General features: G+C 37.3%; 1 protein-coding gene across 33 annotated transcripts in view; it reads left to right on the forward strand.

Annotated features, from left to right (window-relative positions):
• The window catches only part of LOC105218270 (twitchin), a 107,133-nt gene that overhangs the window by 64,523 nt on the left and 22,312 nt on the right, over nucleotides 1–20,298 (forward strand). For 29 of the 33 annotated variants that reach the window (XM_029044104.2, XM_029044117.2, XM_029044102.2 and 26 more), the window contains 10 exons: nucleotides 779–926; nucleotides 2,192–2,565; nucleotides 3,894–3,971; nucleotides 6,100–6,225; nucleotides 13,476–14,175; nucleotides 14,283–14,636; nucleotides 15,936–17,648; nucleotides 18,213–19,112; nucleotides 19,186–19,949; nucleotides 20,011–20,146. In XM_029044104.2, the coding sequence (XP_028899937.2) occupies nucleotides 779–926; nucleotides 2,192–2,565; nucleotides 3,894–3,971; nucleotides 6,100–6,225; nucleotides 13,476–14,175; nucleotides 14,283–14,636; nucleotides 15,936–17,648; nucleotides 18,213–19,112; nucleotides 19,186–19,949; nucleotides 20,011–20,146 (5,293 nt within the window). The remainder of the gene's footprint in view (nucleotides 1–778; nucleotides 927–2,191; nucleotides 2,566–3,893; nucleotides 3,972–6,099; nucleotides 6,226–13,475; nucleotides 14,176–14,282; nucleotides 14,637–15,935; nucleotides 17,649–18,212; nucleotides 19,113–19,185; nucleotides 19,950–20,010; nucleotides 20,147–20,298) is intronic. The other 4 variants (XM_011193736.3, XM_029044109.2, XM_011193730.3 and 1 more) reach the window with 2 other exon arrangements.

Raw genomic sequence — 20,298 nt, forward strand, 5'->3', positions numbered from 1 at the left:
ATATTTAATATCAGATTTGCGAGTAGATATGCCAAATTAGCATGAATGATGTTGGTCCTTAAAAATACTCGTGACGTTAATGTATTGCTAAAAATACTTCATATGCTCCCACACTCCAGCATAGCGGCGATACGATGGAAGACAGTTTGAAAAAGTTTGTCATAGTTTCCAGCTGCCAACCAGCGCTTCGTACAGCTTCTTCTTCTAACTGTTGTATCTTTAGAACGACTTAAAAGTTTTAAAAATCACTTTACTATCGTGTTCTAGACATGTTAAGAGCGCAATTTATAAAAAAAAAATTAAATACGAGAGTAGCATGGGCGCTTTTCAAATTAATGTGTATAACTTTTTATCTAAACGTATGTATACATTTTTTAAAAAAAAGTTGCTGAAGCCAATTTCATTTTTCCAACCAGAGCACATTTTTAGTAGAATAAAGTTAGATAATATGTTGCGTGTTTATAAAAATCATAAATCTTAAATTTATTCATACCATATAGTAGTAGTTTGTGTTTTTGTAGTTTGGACTGTAGTGTTGAGCATTGTTGAATTGTAGTTACGTAAAATATTGATTGTTCTATTGCATTGTTTTCTCACCCGTTTGAAATATTTGTGAATTTTAGATTAACTCCTATATATATGCTATATATGTATATATAAAACCGTTTAAACAATTAATGTATTAATAATATTTTTATGTTTTCAATTAAATCTCCTACGCCATCTATTTCCACCATGTACAATTTATGTTTGTGATGTTCTTGTTTGGAATAAATAGCGTCGTAGAACGTCCATTGATGTACGTCGGCCCAGTGTGCAAGATCTTGAAGATTTAATTAACAAACCATCGACACCATTGCGTGAAGTCGGTGATGGTGGTCCACCACAAATTATTGATGTACAGGAGTCATATTCAGTTGTAGAAGGTAAGTACATCATTGCAAAGATTCATACCATTATTACGTATAGACCATTTCAGCATAAGTACATACATATAACTTTTTAGTAACAAAGTAACGTGATTTCGTTAAATGCTTAATGAGGATATTCAACGCTCCTGAATTTTATTGAAAGTAAATTACAAATGTAGTTGTAAATTAATCGAATCCAATTTCATACCTAAAATAATCAAGAATTCTTCCTAACTGGTACCCGATAACGCCAGTCAAAACGGCAATCGACATTTCTTCGAAATTTCTTATTGATCTGAAAAGAAAATCAATACTTCCTTATACATGCAGGTAAACTTTGCTATTCGCAATACTGCGGTTGGAACAGCACGACACCCATGCTTTCGGCGAACTTGCCATGTTAGACATTAGGGTCTTCTTTGCGTTCCATACCTGAGAACGGACAAGCAATTTTAGACCTTTTTTACCTAACCGAACCTAAACTGATAGGCAGACCTGGTATAATGGGACTCAGTACTCACGAGCGGACCTCAACTTAAAAGCACAACTTTAATCGTTCCTATTATTTCTTCCCTATATATTTACAAATTATAACTGGAAAATTTGTATGCAAAATTATTTTCGTGCGTAATATTTGGATAGCAAATAAAGGGTGATCTATTTCGAGTTTCCCTACTTAAAAAAACGGTAACTTCACTTAAGCGGGGATCACTGTATATATCAACCGAGGATTCCACCGGGGTCATGCTGGGTCTCAAGATGCGTGATGGGTTTACAGAACGTGAATTGCGTAATAATGTTGAACAATTTGTAAACGTTGTTTCCATGATGAAATGCCACAAAATACTGCACAAATATAACATGACAGCTTCACACGACTCACGCGTGATCTGTCAAAAAATGCTATTGAAAAAAGTACCTCTACTTGGATCACCCGCTAGTATTAAATAAATCATATGACATAATGTAATATAAACTTAGAAATTAAAATTAAATTTTGTCCGTATACCTCTGTAGGGGTAACCGGTTATCCCTTAATACTCAAACCTACTTTATACTGCATATATGTATACTGAATCTACAGCAAATGTATGTAAGTATGCTTTCCTCATGACTCATTGTTTTCTTCTGACTGTGTCTTTATATGCTTATAGGAACTCGCTGGCTTATACCATATATTATGTTATATGTTTATATGTTTATATGTCATTACTGTTATTATGTATATTCACAATGTATGTTTTCTCATTACTTGCACATTTTAATGTACATAAATGTAGACTCGACGGCTTATATGACAGTGGGCGTGGAAGGTAATCCAGCGCCAACATTTAGATTCTACAAAGGTGTCAGCGAAATCATTGAAGGTGGCCGTTTTAAGTTCCTTACCGATGGTCAAAGCAATACGATTACACTCTGTATGCGCAAGTGTAAGCCCAATGATGAGGGCAAATATAAAGTTGTTGTGTCAAATATACACGGCGAAGATTCAGCCGAAATGCAATTGTATGTATCCGATTCGAGTGGTATGGATTTCCGTGCCATGCTAAAAAAACGTCGTTATCAAAAATGGGACAAAGAAGAAGAAGATCCCAATTGGGGTGAATTAAAACAAACTGAAAAACCATTGCCGACACTCAAAAAAGTAGAGAGGGTAAGAAAGTGTTCGATGCACAACCATCGACCATTGCAAATTAATTGTACAAAATTACTAAAAATACACTAACTGTGTACTAACGAAAATGCAACATATTACGATTATTCGACTTACGATTGCATAGTAATAATATGAACTAAATGAAGAACTGAATTACTTCAGCTAGTAGTTAACAAACAGCTAATGTTTTTATTTAAATAATATTTTCGTATACTCACTTATAATATGATGTATAAACATTGAAATATAATGAGCCCACAAGTTATTTGTAATAACTGATGCGGATTTAAAGTGTTTTAATAGACACGACCGTCGGATGAACCTATCTTGGGCGACTATCGGGTTTCGTACCCTTCCAGACACTTTTTTTCGAACAAAAGAACCTGTCTCCCGAAATTTCTGCCCTCATTTAAGTCTGTAAAAAAAATTGCCATAATTGTTTTATGAACATTTTACATATCTATGTCACGCGATATCAGCGTAATATTTCTTATATGCATTGAGTGAAATATATAATCCAAAATCGCATTCATAAATCAGACTTGAACTCACAACGAAATGTATACTATATAGTTCGAAAGCACCTTACTTACTTTTCAAAGCACTGTAATAGCCTTTCGCACAGCCAAATTAATTGATTACATACTGTTATACATTTGTGTATTTACTATTCATAAGAAGTTGTTAAGGTTGGTCTGGCTAGCAGACTTGCAACATTTTCCCAATGTTTATTTCAGATCAAAAACAGCTATACTCTACTGAAAAGAAAGTAAAAATTTGTCCTTGTTTTTGGTCCACTACATTCAACAGTTCACTCTTTAATTTCAAATCAAATTAAAAATGGCAATTCATCTCGTTCCCCGCTGGCAAATAATTTTGAAATAGGATTCAATTTACGCTGCGTTTATATTGGTTATCGTTTTAGTTACAGAAAAACAATATTCTTAGATTATTTTGAGAAAAATTTTAGTAATTTGTTTTACTTGTAATATGTTTGGCTTAAGGTACTAATCACAGTAAATTCGTCGAAGCACAAATTCTGAAAGTTCCCAAAAATATTATTAAATTTGCACATATATTAATTTTACATAGCCTAAATAAATGCGCTGCTCTTTGTATATTACATACGCACATTAAACATATCCGGACCCCATATTATATTACACGCTGTGTTACACACACACATTTGTGTTAGATCATAAAATGAATCTGACAAACCATACATACACACACATATGTTCCCATGTCAAACTAAACTAAAAATTTAATATTTAACTTTATTTTCTATAATCTAAAAAAATAAAAATAAAAATGTTTGTATATAGGCAACACGCTCACGTAGACCGTCCTTAGCAGAATTGATACCCGATTGGCCAACATTGCACCCATTTCGACGAGAGGAGGTTTGACTACAGGCACCAGCCCTAAAACTATTTGACTATTTCAACATTTTTTTTGCATTCCTTGCCAAATGAATTTTGGCACTTAAACTGAGTATTCTACATACATATATTATATGTCGTCTATTTAAACTTTCTCTATCTCACATTTCCATATAAATACTGAATAATATGCGTAGTAATAATAATATTAATATTTATTTGTAAACAAAACTCAAAGCAACGGTTTAAATTTTACATATACATAAATGTACTTATGATTTTCCACTTGGACTTTCGGCGTTTTAAGGCACTCGCGATTGCAAATGCCAACACTTTTCTAACAACTGTTAATGAGAAATTTTTGTGTGTACAAATTTTGTTTTCGAAAACAACTACTCTATCTCTTTACTCTTTGATTCTCAAACGCTCAGTTTTTTATTATGATCTATGTTTGATTGTATTGTGTAATTACCGTTCGCTTCTTTGTTATCAAGGCCGCTCGGTTTTTTCTCGTACCTTTTTGGGGACCATCTAACCTGAGACAATTGCAATGATTTTGCAATGTTTTTGTATAACACTAAAAAGTAACGCTAGACAACGTCTAGTCTACATTTTTAAAAGAGCACAGATTTTAACGTTGCCTACCATATTTATGAATGTTGTGCTAACAATTGAAATTTTTTGTAATTGTAGGAGGTCTTGTACATACATATATACCCAGCAGTGAAAGTCATCTATGCGAATGCATGTAATAAAAATAATTAATAACTTAAAACAAGTAATAAAAAAAAACTTAAAAATTGTAACAATTTTATTAGTAGTTTAAAAAAATTCACTTTTTTTGTACAAAAAATTTTACAAATTTGACTAAACTCAGTTGCAGACAGTAATATAATCCTACTGAAGCAACTTTTTAAAATAATTATTTATTTATAAGTCGTTAAAATTGTGTCAAATTTCGCTCTACTGACTATATACAAAACTATAGCAATTCAACTGCAGGGTATGTACATATAGGCTTTCATAATAAATTAGGAAACACTTAACATTAGGAAAAAACCACTTTTTGATTTTTTTTTTGTTATATTCCACAACGTTACTAAAAAACTGGTTTTAATATACAACTGCATATAGATATAAATAAATATATATCAACTAAAAGTTTATAACCATTTTTAGTCATATAATATGCGTAAACATATCAAACAGCAATATTTTTTTTTTATAATAGTAATGCATTTTATTTATAATTTTTACAGAATTTTTATTTATTTTTTTCCAAAAACATTTAAATTTTTCAACACCTGCTCACAATCATCAATTCATACATAAATTTGCTTTTAACAATGTTATGTTATGTTACGTCATTAAGACATAACGAGCAAAGCACAACATTTTTTGCGAGAAAATCTTTTATTTATCTTCGATTAAATGAAGTTTATTAAGTAAGAAATTGTTTTATTTTGTTGTATGTACATTTTGTCGTTTTCCTAACAAATGCTTAACTTTTCAGCTAATTAAATAAATATATCGTGGAAATTTTGTGTACTTTTTATGTACCATATATGTATGTGCAACAAACTACTGCCGCAATTACTAAAATCTGTGTGCTTTACTTTCCATTGCCAAAATTTTATTTTTTTTTAACTCCCAGCACCTAACCACTAAACAACAATAAACAATAAATTTTTGTATCACATATATGTGTCGTATGTATAAATATTAAATCTATATTCTGCTTGCGCTCACTGAATGGCAGAATATGCGCGTGTTTTCAATTGACGTACTTACAAATGTCAGCGTGTCAATTGAAAAGCGTCGTTAATTATTTTGCTAGTTTTTGCGGATACAATCTAATGATGTTGTCCGAAACAAAACAAACAATAAACTGTTGTATGACAATTGAAAAATTATTTATACAATATCATTTCTTTTCCCATTTTTGACAACGCAAACATTAAACTCCGTTTGATATCAATGCATAAATCAAAATGGATTACTACATCAACGGCGACATTGAATTTAACAATCTACGGCTTGAAATAATATATAAATATTAAAAAAAAATATAAATTTGAAAATTTATACTTTCTATAATAAAAAAAAAAATAATTAATTAATCACTGAAACATAATGAAATAAATAACAGAAGCAAGAATCCTTTTTGAGTCCGCTTATCGATCAATTCGCCAAGGAAGGTAAAGACAAGAAGGTTATATTCGAAGCGCGTTTCAGTAAGCCCAATTGTAAACCCAAATGGATGTTGCGAAAAGATGTAAGTATACATAAAGTTATAGCTTAGCATTACTGTTATTAACGCGCCAGCAACGTCATATACCTTCGTAAAAGAATTATAAATGAAAAAAATGTACCAGAATTTAAAGTGTCAAAACGATATATTTTATATTATATTTTGTTAATATATATTTTAATTTATGGTTTCATAAGCTGTGGTAAAGAGAAACAAATAAGCAATTAGTGTGATTAAAGGGTGATTCGAGCTTCCCTACTTTTTTAAAGAAAAAAAAAACACAGAAAATTAAAATTTAATGGGGAATGTTTATTATCACTTGAAAGAACATCCTCAGGCATTTATTTTTTTTAAAATATCACTTTCAAAGGTTGTCCGGGGCTACGTCTCAGTTGGTCCATCCGTCGAGTCCAATTTTCAGCGACTTTTTCGAGGATTTCAACTGGTAACTGAATCGAAGCGGGATTGTCCGCATAGACTTTAGGTTAGGTTAGGTTAGGTTTGTCGGCAGATCTCTGCAAGACAGAAAGATCTCACTTAGACAGCCTGGCGCTGTCCATTGTGGTACCAATAAAACTCCCCGTGGATCAAAGAACTTTAAGATTCAGCAAACCGCTTGGAATCCGTTATAAATTCCTTAAGACTGGTAATATCGATTATAGCCAATTCGCTAAGATCGTCGAAAAAGGGCTTTCGGAGGTGTTTCAACCTCAGTCTGGCAAAAGCTGGACAGTGCAGTAGGAAATGCTTAGATGATTCCATCTCGCCTTCCTCCATACAGCTTTGGCAACTAGCATCTGCCACGATCCCAAGTCTAACCGCATGGGTACCCATTGGACAATGCCCAGTAAGTACCCCTATGATTGCGCTGGGATGGACCTTGCCCAGAGAAAGGAGTTGAAAGGACCGCTTACGCTCCACAGAGGGCCAAAAGGACCTCGCCACTGCACAAGTACTGGTAGTTGACCAGCGCTTGACGAGCTTATGCGTAGTCTGCATGTCTAGCGCTCTTGCGCAGGTGGACCATGGACTACCAATGCACTCCCATTCCGACGTCAAAGTAGCTAGGGTACCCTCCCTTGCAAGCTTGTCCGCTATGCAGTTACCAGCGGTGACCGGGTACCCACACTAGTCGGATTGCAAAATAGCTGGAGGCTATTGATAAGGATCTAAGACACTCCTTAACTAGCACAGAGCGTACCGTCATCGATTCCAATGCCAGTATTGCCGCCCTGCTGTCGGAGTGAATACATACCTCTCTAAAAGAGGTCACCATACGTAGCAGTGCGTCCACTGCTACTTTGATCGCAGCGACCTATGCTTGGAAGACACTACAGTGGTCAGGTAGCCTAAAGCTGGTATTGATAGAAAGCTTTCTGCAGAAAACTCCCCCTCCCACCTTTCCCCTAAGCTTCGATCCATCCGTGAAAAAGCTGACTGCACTTTTCCTCCATTGACTTCTACCCACCCACATATCCCTCGTAGGTACATGTGTAGAGAAGAAGCCTCTAGGGGACGGTTCCGCAGTGCAGTGGTCCAAGTTGTCAGGGATGCAATCGAACCGACGGAGAATCTCAGAATGCCCCTGCTTGGGACCGATCATGTACCCAGCGTCTCTGAGTCTGACAGCGACCTTTGCCGCAGTGCACCTACCGGCGATATCAACAGGTGCGACGTGTAAAATGGCATTTAGAGCCATTGTTGGTGTTGTCCTTAGCGCTCCGCTGATTCCAATGAGAGCCGCTCCAGCTGCTTAGCTAGTGTGACTTTCTCGAGTGCCCTCCACCAGACCACAACGCCATAGAACATTATAGGTTTAATAATGGTCTCATACAACCATAAAACCACTTTCGGTGAGAGACCCCACCTTTTTCCAATAGCCCCTCTACAGCAGTAAAGCGGGTTACCATTTCTAGGTAACCTTGGGTCATTTCATATACGGTGTTTAGGAATTTTCCTTTGACCAAAAGGGCTACATCGTCAGCATAGGCCGTCACTCGACAGCCTTGATTTTCAAGTTCCTCCAGTAGGTCGTTCACCACCAGGATCCAGAGCAAAGGGGAGAGAGCAAAGACAGTTCTGTCGCTGAGCAGACCGTAAATGAGGTGCTTAAGGTTCGCTTCTACCCCAAAATCGTTTAATGCAGCAATGACCGCTTCCGGTCTTACATTGTTAAAGGCCCCCTCGATATCGAGGAAGGTACCTACCGCGTAATCATTATTTAAAAGGGCTTCCTCTATCCACGACACTACAGAGTGCAAGGCGGTGTCCACCGACCTGCCCTTACAGTAGGCGTGTTGAGCTTTAATAAGCTTATTTCCAGGAATTTTGTTCCTGATGTACAGATCCATGAGCCTCTCCAGCGTCTTCAAGAGGAACGAGGAGAGGCTAATTGGCCTGAAATCTTTTGCAGTAACATGAGAGCTTTTACCAGCTTTTGGGATGAAAGACACCTTAACCTGTCTCCAAGCCTCCGGAATATGACCCAGTCTGACGCAGTTCGCGTAGATCGGTGCCAGCCAGCTGCATGATACCTTGGCAGCTCGCTGTAGCTGCGCAGGTATAATGCCGTCTAGTCCGGGTGACTTGAAAGGTTTGAAAGAATTCAACGACCAGGTTAGGTGGCGGTCATCCAGAAGATTTACGAAGGCGCTTTCGCCCCCTTGAAGCTCTCCGAGGGAAGCTCTTTCCACAGATTGGTTTTTTGGGAAATGAGCATCCAAAAGTAGCTTTAGTGACTCCTCACTGCTCGAGGTCCACTCTCCAGCACCATCTCTCAAGTAACCCACGGATATTGGGCTCTGGGACAGAATACGCCTAAATCTCGAAGACTCCTGGCAGCCTACCACGCTTTCGCAGCAGGCTCTCCAAGAAGACCGTTTGGCCTTCTTCAATTCAGACTTAAAAATGGCAAGTCCCACCTTATACAAAGCCCAATCGTCACCTAGACCACTTCTACGGGCTTTATTGAAGAACCTTCGACTAGAAGATCTGAGCTCCGAAAGTTCCGGCGTCCACCAAAGAGGTTTAAATTTGCCTTTCTGAGATCTCAGAGGACAGGAACTTTCAAGGGCCATCCTGCACCCAGAGCTGAACACTTCGACACACTCATCAATCGCATTGGCCGAGAGAACTGAGTCTCGTGGGGGCGCTGCCGGAAGAGCTGAACGAAGCTTCCTAAAATATAGATCCCAATTTGTATTCCTAAGGTTCCTAAAAGGTTTACGTACTGGACAGACTCTGTCCAGATTGAAACTAATATACCTATGGTCCGAAAAGGGGTGATCATTGACAACCTTCCATTCCGAGATCAAGGGTACGGCGTCCCTAGATACTAGGGTAAGGTCGAGGACTTCCTCCCTACCCGCAGTCACGAACGTAGGGGAGTTCCCCCTATTGCATATAAATAAATCAACGCTACTTATAAAATCAAAGAGCGACTCACCTCTAACGTTTATGTCCGAGCTTCCCCAGACAGTATGTCTTGCGTTGGCGTCCGAGCCAATGATGGCGTTGACTTTCCTCCGCCTGGCCTCCCAGAGAGCCTTTCTCAGTATAGCGGGAGGTGGTTCCACCTCGTCGTCGTGCGGCATATAGGCCGAGATTAGCCAGAGTTCTCCGGCATCACCCTCCAATCTGGTGGTCACAACGTCTCCGCTACTGTAATTGGGTAAAAGGAAAACGTTAAGTTCATTACTGACAAGCATGCAAGCTCTGATTTTACCTGCGCAGCTAGCTGTCATAAGCTTGTGGCTCTTCGTCCTTAAACCCGATACACCGTTGCTGCTTAGCCACGGCTCCTGGATCAGGACGACGTCGGCCTCGTCCAATCCTAGACGAAGCAATAAGTTGGCGGATGCCGCCTCTGCGTGTTGGAGATTAATTTGCAGAATCTTCATCCTCCAAACTCTTCTCCAACAGTGCGTGTTCCGCACTCTCCATACACTTGGCTCGATCCTCCTCGAACAGTTTGCCGAGATTGAAGACGGATCCATCTCCAATACTCGCCGTGTCCGAGTGGTATGAGTCAACATCCATGACCGTTTGGGCATCAATTTAGACATAGACTTTAGAATTTTCATATCCCTACAGGAAAGGGTCTAACGGTGTGATATCACATGATCCTGATGGCCAATCTATCGCCCCAAAACGTGTTATCTGCTCACATTTTTCTTGTTTTCTCAATGAATTAATTGAATGATGCGATGTGTGGGAAGTGGCGCCGTCTTGTTGAATCCAGATGTCGCCGAAATCACGGGCTTCCACTTTGAGGCATTAAATGGTCGGTTATCATGGCGCGATAACGGTCGCCGTTGACAGTTATGTTCTCATGGGCAGCATTTTTGAAGAAAAATTGACCGATGATTCCACCATTGTATAGAGAAGTAGAGAAACTCCAAAAACCCACCTCCAGAAACTACTTTTGACATTTAAGCCAATATGGCCGCCTATGTTGAGCTAATTCATATTCCCCAAAAAGGGTTTCATATAATAAAAAAATTGTGTATTATTGTTTATTACCATTCGAATTTTTGGTAGTATTATGATGTTATTTAGTATTACGAAATTAAAATATATTAATTCTGATAAGGATGAATACCCAACATAATTATTTGAATATATTTTATTTAATTGAAACAAGAAGATTTATTTTACTATAAGTGGGTTTCTCGAAATAGCGTTGTAGTGCGATATGGTACTTTATGTATTTATCTACTTTATGTATTTGTCTATATTTAGACAATACATTATATGAACACATTTTTTTCTTTTAAATATTAATTGTATGTCATGTATGGCCACTTTATAGCAGCAGACCTATATACGACGTTAAGGTTTTTTTCAAATTGTGTAGAAATTATTTTCCTAGTTACTGCATTCAAATATAGAAATATTTGTCCCTTTTAAACAGCTAACGCTAAATCATATAAATCAAAAAAATTTACGCTATATTTTCAAATGAGTACAATACATTATATATTACCTGTATTAAATTAAATTCTGTTCATTGTGCCCTTTTTCACAATTAATACGTAGTTTCTTCCTTTTTATAACTTGTTCGTTTTATTCTTTTGGCATCCTATTCCAATAAAGTTTTAATTATGAAAAGCAAAAACAACAACTAGAGAAACTGTCAAATAACTTGCATGGTTGCTCAATTCTTGCTACCATATTTCTGTGGTGAATAATTATGCCACCACATTCGATAAAATGAAGCCCAAATAAATGTTTTCATTATTCTTAAATTTGGAAGTAGAACGAGATATTGCAACAATTTGTGAAAAAAGGAACTCATTTTTTATCGAAAATGCATTAAATGCTTTCAAATAATCAATATATTTGGTGCAACTTTTCAATAAATTTCGCAAAAATTCTACAATGCAACCATTTTCCGGTAAAAAGTCAGCCATCTTGGATGCCCAAAGAAACTCACCACCGGGGACTACTTGACAGTTCTCCATGAACCTCTGTCAGCTGTGGATTGTTAACGTTTTATCAGCTGATAGTTTCTCTACTTCTCTATACAATGGATTCCACCGACCCACAAACCACACCAAACTGTTGATTTTTCTGGATGATATGAATTTTGAATATGAATCTCCTGAATTTCTTCAAGTAACTTTTCTTCTCAAATGCGACAATTTTTCTTGATTATATACCCATTGTCCCATTGTTGTAGACAAGACGAAAAAGTTCCTTCCTCTGAAAGTGTTAGATGTAGCACCCGCTGGTGGAAGCCAAAGAGGGAGACCTCCACTCCGTTGGAAGGACCAGGTGGAGAAGGGTCTGACTTCACTTGGTATTACCAATTGGAGCCGAACTGTCAAAGCGAGGAATAAATGGCGTACTGTTGTGGACTCGGCAATAACCGCGTAAGCGATATCTACGCAAGCAAGAAGATGATGCCCATTGTGCCAGAATTGGGCTTCATCGTTGACCATAAGATGAGCGAAACGCGCGAAATACATTATTTACAGAACGTGAATTTTCATAATAAAGTTGAACAATTTGTAAACGTTGTTCAGGCGTAAGTCTTTCCATGATGAAATACAAAACAATACTGAACAAAAATAATATCACTGCTAAAGACGACTCACGCATGACCCCGCCATTTCATCCGATAGTTCTATACCACGTGGCATATTTACTATATAAGTGTTTAAATGTAATTAATTATATTTATATATATATTTTGAAAAAAAATTGGCACAGATAATTCTTTTACGAAGATACGTATGTATGTGTAGTTGCCTTTAGATACTAATAACTGTAAATAGTTATCTAAATGCGCCTTAAATTATATTTTTTTTATTTTTTCAATATTTCATACTAAAGTTCCATGTTTTTGTAATATGTATATAATTGTACGCAGCTTTACATTAGAGTTGAACACGTACTTTACCGTAAATGCTTGCAATAACATAAGCTATGGTAAACATTAAAGTACAATATTAGTTATTTAATATTTTAACATTTATACAATGACTATCAAACTGTTTGCCAACACTCACATTTTAAAGTTAACAGCCTTTTCGCACAGCCAAATTAATGTGATACATTAAGAATCTAATTGAGCGCAAAAAATAATTAAAATCGTTCTCTAGCCTCCCTATACCGAATATAATATTTTTCAGTTCTCTTATATCTACTAAATGTCGAAAATATTGGTTTATACCTGAGAGTCATAACGACGTCTAGCATTTTCGCACAGCCAAATTAATTTGATACATTAAGAAGATAATTGAGCTGATTTTGCTCTTTGCACTGACGGCTACTCAGCCGATCAGCTGTTATACATTTGTGTCTTTGCTATACATAAGAAGTTGGTAAGTTTCAGCAGCTGATTGCTATTTGATCAATAAACACAGCCATATTTTCAGCGGGAGCAACAACCTCCTGCATTCCAGTTTCAACTCTATTTGTATTCGTTTATTTTGTATGGTAAATCGAGCTAAATCAGCGCCTTAATTGAGCAAAGGCGGGTTAATTGAGCAATTAACTGCTGTGCGATAGGGCTATAAAACTCAAAAAGCGCGGATGAAAACAAAATTTTCTTGGAATCTTTTCGTTAACATATCGAATATAAAAACATTGCAAAATTGCAACTTTTTCACTTTTAATGGCAACATTTAGACACCTCTTTTCTTTAAAACAAAGGCACAATTCGTCGCCGTTTATATATAGTAGTATTTGTATTAACATACATATGTATAATGTGTGTATATTAAGTATTTGAAGCGTTCTCTTACTAACAACATTTTATTCGAAAAAAGGAACTTTTCACTGGCAGCAAATATAAATTCAAGAATGAGAATGACACTTACCAGTTGATTGTCATGAACCCCAAAGTGGAAGATGGCGGCAAGTATACCATAGAAATCGGTGGCGTTTCCAGCACTGCATTTTTGAACGTCGAAGAGGCTGATCCTAGCTATACATTTACTAAACCGCTTAAGAAGAAGATCGACGGATTTACACAACATGAGACAACTTTGGAGTGTGCCGTTAGCAGTAGCATGGCGAATGTCAGCTGGTTCAAAGATAATAAGAAAATCGAGTCTGATGATTCACGTTATCTAATATCGAAAGATATCAATGGCAATCTCAAGCTCATCATCAAAGATTCCGTACTTGAAGACACTGGTCAATACCGTTGTCAATTGGATAAGCAACCGGATAAAACTGAAACGGCAGTTAAAATTGTCGAATATCCATATAAATTTGTGAAAGTACTAAAATCGCTGCAATGCATTGAAAAGGACAATATAACGCTTGCGTGCGAAATTGATGATGCTACCGGCGAAGTGCAATGGTGGCGCGGCGATGAGGAAATCAAGGGTGATAAACGTATACAAATCGTTAAAGATGGCCGCAAACGCAAGCTTATTATCAAAGATTGCAAGGTCAGTGATGCTGGACAATACAAATGTACAACAAATGCTGACAAAACTGAAGCTGAAATCATAATCAACTGTAAGTACTAAAAGTCGATTAAATACTAACTAGACGAATCCTGTAGACGTAACCTCACTGCCTAAAACCTAACCTTTGTGACAATAACGCTACGTTTGTATTTTTAGATCAAAATCGTTTCAATAAGAAGCTCAAAGACACAGACGCTGTGGAACGTGAGAAACTGGTGCTCGATATCGAATTGCAAGATCAAACTGCACCTTGCGAATGGAAAATCAATGGTAAACCTATCGAACCAAATGAACGTATTGAAATTAAGAATCTTGGCGGTGGCAAGCACCAACTCATTTTCAATAATCTTGAACTTACTGATGAGGGTGAAATAACCTGTGAATCTGGTAAATTGTCTTCAAGTTGCAAACTAACAGTACGCAAAGGTGAAAGCCGACCAAACATTGACTGTCCGGACGAATTTGCTGGTCCAATAATTGCGCCTGTCGTACTCGAAGTGCCATACAAAGGTAATAATACTTCGCGCTTTTTTACTGCATAGAATTCTGCATAATGTGTTAGAAGTATATTAATATGTTTGTACCATATCTGAATGTAATATTCTGTGCTGGTTCCATCCCTGTGGAATATTTATATATTACTAGCAGACCCGGCCACTCGTTTTTGTGGCTAAGGTATACTATACATTAAATTAGGAAATATTTCAATGCAGAGAAATATTTTTTACGCATAAAGACGAAAACGTTATAGCCGATAAATTTTAAAATGATTGAGAGACATTATTGAGGATCTGTGTTAAGCGTAAATCATCAATTTCTCACAATTTTTCGATATATACGTACTTTCTAATCCTTCCCTGGTCTTCCATAAATATCTCAAAACTAAAATTAGCCAGATCGGTTTGGCCCTTATCGACTTTTTTCGAGACTAACGACACAAATTGTTTGTATGGGTGATTAGAAAATTGTGAATTTAAGAGTTTTTCAGGCAATTTTTCTCTCCGTAAGAACCATCCCGGTACCTCTGAAAACATTCTAAACAAAGAATTTGCGAAATCGGTTCAGTGGTTCTCGAGTTATGCGCTTAGCAACACATTTTGCGATTCATTTTTATATTATAGATATGTGTTTTATACTCAACCCTCATGTACTATATATGCTGTTTTTCGTTATTCTATTGGACTTTATTTCAAATTGTGTGTAAAAAAATTACATCAATAAATTGCGAGAGTATAAAATGTTCGGTTGCCTTTCCTTACTTGTTACAAATTGTTTTGGGCTATCGACACAGCCTTATACAATTGAACAATGATAAAAAGATTTTAACAAAGCAACAATGACAACTTTCAAAATATTATTAGTTTTTGTTTTGTTTTTTTTTTTTATAATTTTGTTGTCAATTCAAATAAAATCATCTTTTTGTTATCTTCCTCACAATTTTTCGATATATACTCACTTTCTAATCCTTCCCTGGTCTTCCATAAACATCTCAAAACTAAAATTAGCCAGATCGGTTTGGCCCTTCTCGACTTTTTTCGAGACTAACGACACAAATTGTTTGTATGGGTGATTAGAAAATTGTGAATTTAAGACTTTTTCAGGCAATTTTTCTAATTTTTCTCTCCGTAAGAACCATCCCGGTACCTCAGAAAACATTCTAAACAAAGAATTTGCGAAATCGGTTCAGTGGTTCTCGAGTTACATATGCGCTTAGCAACACATTTTGCGATTCATTTTAATATTATAGATGTATGTTTTATAGTCAATGTGTATTCGATAATGTGTACTGTATTTATTTTATTTCTTTAGTCAACGGTACAAGACAAACGCCCGTAGAGGCCAAATTAGTCAAGGATGGTAAACCATTGCCTGTTAAAGAAGTTGAAGTGGCTGTAACTGAGGACAAAATAACCTTCAAAGTTAAGAAACCAGCTCGGGAGCTTTCAGGTCCATATGAAATCAAATTATCTAATGGCCAAGGTGAAGATGTTAAGAATGTAACAGTTATATTCCAAGACGTACCGCAGCCACCTCGAAATGTGGATGTTATTGAAGTTTTCCAGACATCTTGCAAGGTGACTTTCGTTAAACCCGACGACGATGGTGGTTCACCAATTATTAAATATGTCGTCGAACGCCAAGACTTGAGCAAAAAGCAAAGTTGGGAAGTTGTCGCTGAGGTTTTGCCACAAGAAAAACTCGCTAAGAAGATTGAAGACCTAACGCCAAAGAGACAGTACAGATTCCGTATACGTGCTGTTAATAAGATCGGTCCATCGGACCCTGCCCCTTTCAAAAATATTGTGTTAGCCAAAGATCCATGGGATGAACCAGGCAAACCGAAAAATGTTGATCTTACCGATTGGGATAAGGATCATGCTGATCTGAAATGGGATGCACCCGATAGTGATGGTGGTGATCCAATAACTGCTTATATAATTGAATATAAAGAAAAATTCTCCAATGATTGGGTAGCTGGTAAGGAAGTGCCCGGCGATGCACGTGCGGGTACAGTGGATGGACTAAAAGAAGGACAACAGTATGAATTCCGAATCCGTGCTGTTAACAAGGCTGGTCCAGGTGAACCCAGTGACAAAACCAAAGCTATAATTGCTAAATGTCGATTTGTAAAGCCATTCATTGTTGGTGATGGCCTGAAAAATATTGTAGTTAAAAGAGGTCAAACCATACGTTTTGATATTAAATATGATGGTGAACCAGAACCTGCAGCTAAATGGTGCAAAAGTACACAAGATTTGGTATTCGATGGGCAACGCATTATACTTGATCAAATGGAAAGAAATTCATGCATTACAATTAAAAAAGCAATTCGTAAAGATACTAGTTTGTACAAGATAGTCCTGTCTAATAGCTCTGGTACCATTGAAAGCGAAGCACAGGTAACTGTGTTGGACAAACCATTAGCTCCCGGCGGTCCAATGGAACCTGAAGAAGTGCGAGCTGATCATATCAAAATGAAATGGAAGCGTCCACAAGATGATGGTGGTTGCGAAATAACTGGTTATGCATTGGAAAGAATGGATGAAGAAACAGGACGTTGGATACCAGCGGGTGAAGTGGGCCCCGACGAGACATCATTCAATTTTAAGGGACTTACACCTAATAAAAAATATAAATTCCGCGTCAAGGCGCTTAATAAAGAGGGTGAATCTGAGCCATTAGAAACCAGCGAGCCTATCCTTGCCAAGAATCCTTACGATCCGCCAAGTCCGCCTGGCAAACCAGAAATTGATGATTACGACAATAAGAGCGTTACACTCAAATGGAAGCGTCCACCATCGGATGGTGGTAGACCAATATTGAATTACATCATTGAAGTGAAAGACAAATTCTCGCCAACGTGGAGTGAAATAGCCAAAACTGAAGGCCCCACACCAGAATGCTATGTCGATGGACTTAAGGAAAAAATGGTATACCAATTTAGGGTACGTGCTGTTAATAAAGCAGGCGCCTCCGAACCTTCCGAACCCACCGGCAATCACTTATGCAAACATAGAAATCGTAAGTTAGCTAACCTATGTTATTTACAGCTGTTGTTACCAAATTGTGAGATATCGATGAAAAAGCTTAGCTAGCAAAAATCTAATGCTTTCAATTGTAAAACATATGCAATTAGGACTAGGGGTAACGAAAACTTACGGAATAATATAATGTATTAAATAAATACCTGTATTCATAAACGTTGTTGAAGCGATCGTTGAATACTAACCAATTATGTGAAAACATTTAGTAAGTAAAGATTTCAAACTAATTATACGGTAACTAAGTATATGTTGCAGAGTAAGTGAAGTGAAATCAGTCAATGTCCCAACAATCGTATCTTCATTTCGGAGCTAACACTAACTAATTCTTTTCCTTATCCATATTATTTTGCTAGTAATAAGTTAGTATTGTATTGGTATTAGTATTATTTGTATATTCAAATAAGCATATAACTACTATGTATCTAAGTATGTTTTCTCGATATCCTTTTGACTATTACCCAATTTGTATACTATTCCTTCTGTGATAACGATTTCACTAAACACATGTTATTGATATTAATTTACACGCAAAATTCGGCAGTCAAACCACAAATCGATCGTTCAACATTTAAGCGGGTCATAATCAAGACTGGCCGCACCCACAAATGGTCAGTTGATGTTATTGGTGAACCAGTTCCAACTTTGCATTGGAGTTGGCGCGATGATATACCACTTTCCACCGGCGATCGCATTAAAATTGAGAATGTCGATTATCATACCGACTTCGTAATAACAAATGTAGTGCGTAAAGACAGCGGTTTGTATACCCTAAAAGCTGAAAATCGCAATGGTGTGGATAAAGAGACAGTGGAGTTGGTTGTGCATGGCAAACCAACATCGCCGAAAGGACCGCTGACCGTAAGCGATGTAACTGCGAACGGTTGCAAGTTGCAATGGAAAAAGCCCGAAGATGATGGCGGTGTACCAATTAAAGAGTATGTTGTCGAAAAAATGGACACAGCTACTGGCAAGTGGGTGCGCGTAGGACGCTCTCCTGGTGAAAAGGAGCCGCCCAGCTTTGATGTGACTGGCTTAAATCCGGGATCCGAATACATGTTCCGTGTTTGCGCTGTTAACGAGGAAGGTGAATCTGAACCGTTGACCACATTGGTCGGCGTAGTTGCAAAAGATCCATACGACGAACCAAATAAACCAGGAACTCCCGAAGTCACTGACTTCGACAACCAAAATATTTCCATTAAGTGGACACCACCTAAAAATGATGGTGGTGCACCAATCGAGAAATATATAATTGAGAAAAAGGATAAAACAAAGCCCGATTGGGAAAAGGCTATTGAAGTTCCCGGAAATCAATTAGATGCTTGCATAGCTGGATTACAAGAGTATGGCGAATATCAATTTAGAGTTATTGCTATAAATAAGGCCGGTCCATCGCCTCCTTCAGATGCTAGCAAAGTTCAAGTTGCCAAATATAAGAAACGTAAGTGAAATTTTTCTATTCATATACGTATGTATCACTAAATTGGACATATATTATTTTATTTCCGTATTAGTTAAACCAAGAATCGATCGGACAAATCTGAAGCCACTCTTAATACGTGCTGGCAAGCCTATTAAATATGATGTCAATGTACGCGGTGAACCGCCACCGACCATTGCTTGGTATCAAAATGACAAGGAATTGAAACCTGAGGAGTTGCCTTCGAATTATGAGATTAAAAACGTACCACATAATACCAAAATATCTATCGTTGAAACGGAACGCAAGCACACTGGTACCTATAAGATACGTGCGGTAAATGAGCACGGTGAGGATGAAGCTGATGTTGAAGTTAACATCTTAGGACCACCAGCTAAACCGAAAGGGCCGCTTGAAGTTAAGGATGTAACGAAAGATAGTTGTAAACTGAAATGGAAAAAACCAGAAGATGATGGGGGCAAGCCAATTACAGCCTATCAAGTTGAGAAGTTTGACAAGAAACAAGGTCGTTGGGTACCAGTTGGGCGCACCTCAGGCAATGATACCGAAATCGATGTCAAAGGCCTTCAAGAGGGCCATGAATATCAATTCCGGGTCAAGGCCATCAATGAGGAAGGTGAATCAGAACCACTTGAAAGTGACGGTAGTATTGTCGCTAAAGATCCTTACACCGTTGCTGGCAAACCTAGCTTGCCAAAGATTGATGATTATAACGAACACATGGTTAAACTAAAATGGGAACCTCCCAGTGATAATGGAGGTGCGCCAATCACGGGCTATGTAATTGAAAAGAAAGACAAATTCTCCCCCGTTTGGGATGAGGTGTTAGTTACAGATGTGAGTATAAATATTCTGCACTTGTAATTAAAAATTATAATCGATACTTCCCTACCTCCAGACACCTAATCCTGAGGCAACAGTTGAGGGCCTAGTTGAAGGCAACGTCTATCAATTCCGTGTACGTGCTGTAAATAAAGCCGGTCCTGGCGAGCCTAGTGCTGCAACGGAACCTCACATTGCTAAGCCGAGAAATTGTAAGAAAATCACATCCGGTCACGTGTGCCAAATACTACTGTGCTATGCTGCTTCTTGCTTTCTCAATAACAACATTTAATATAAGGTCTTACTTTTCAGGAAACATTAATTGCTACGCAAAGCTTTTTTGTTGAAATCTACTTTTATTTTT

The sequence above is a fragment of the Zeugodacus cucurbitae genome, chromosome X (assembly GCF_028554725.1).
Source record: "Zeugodacus cucurbitae isolate PBARC_wt_2022May chromosome X, idZeuCucr1.2, whole genome shotgun sequence".
In the NCBI taxonomy this organism is placed as follows: Eukaryota; Metazoa; Arthropoda; class Insecta; order Diptera; family Tephritidae; genus Zeugodacus; species Zeugodacus cucurbitae.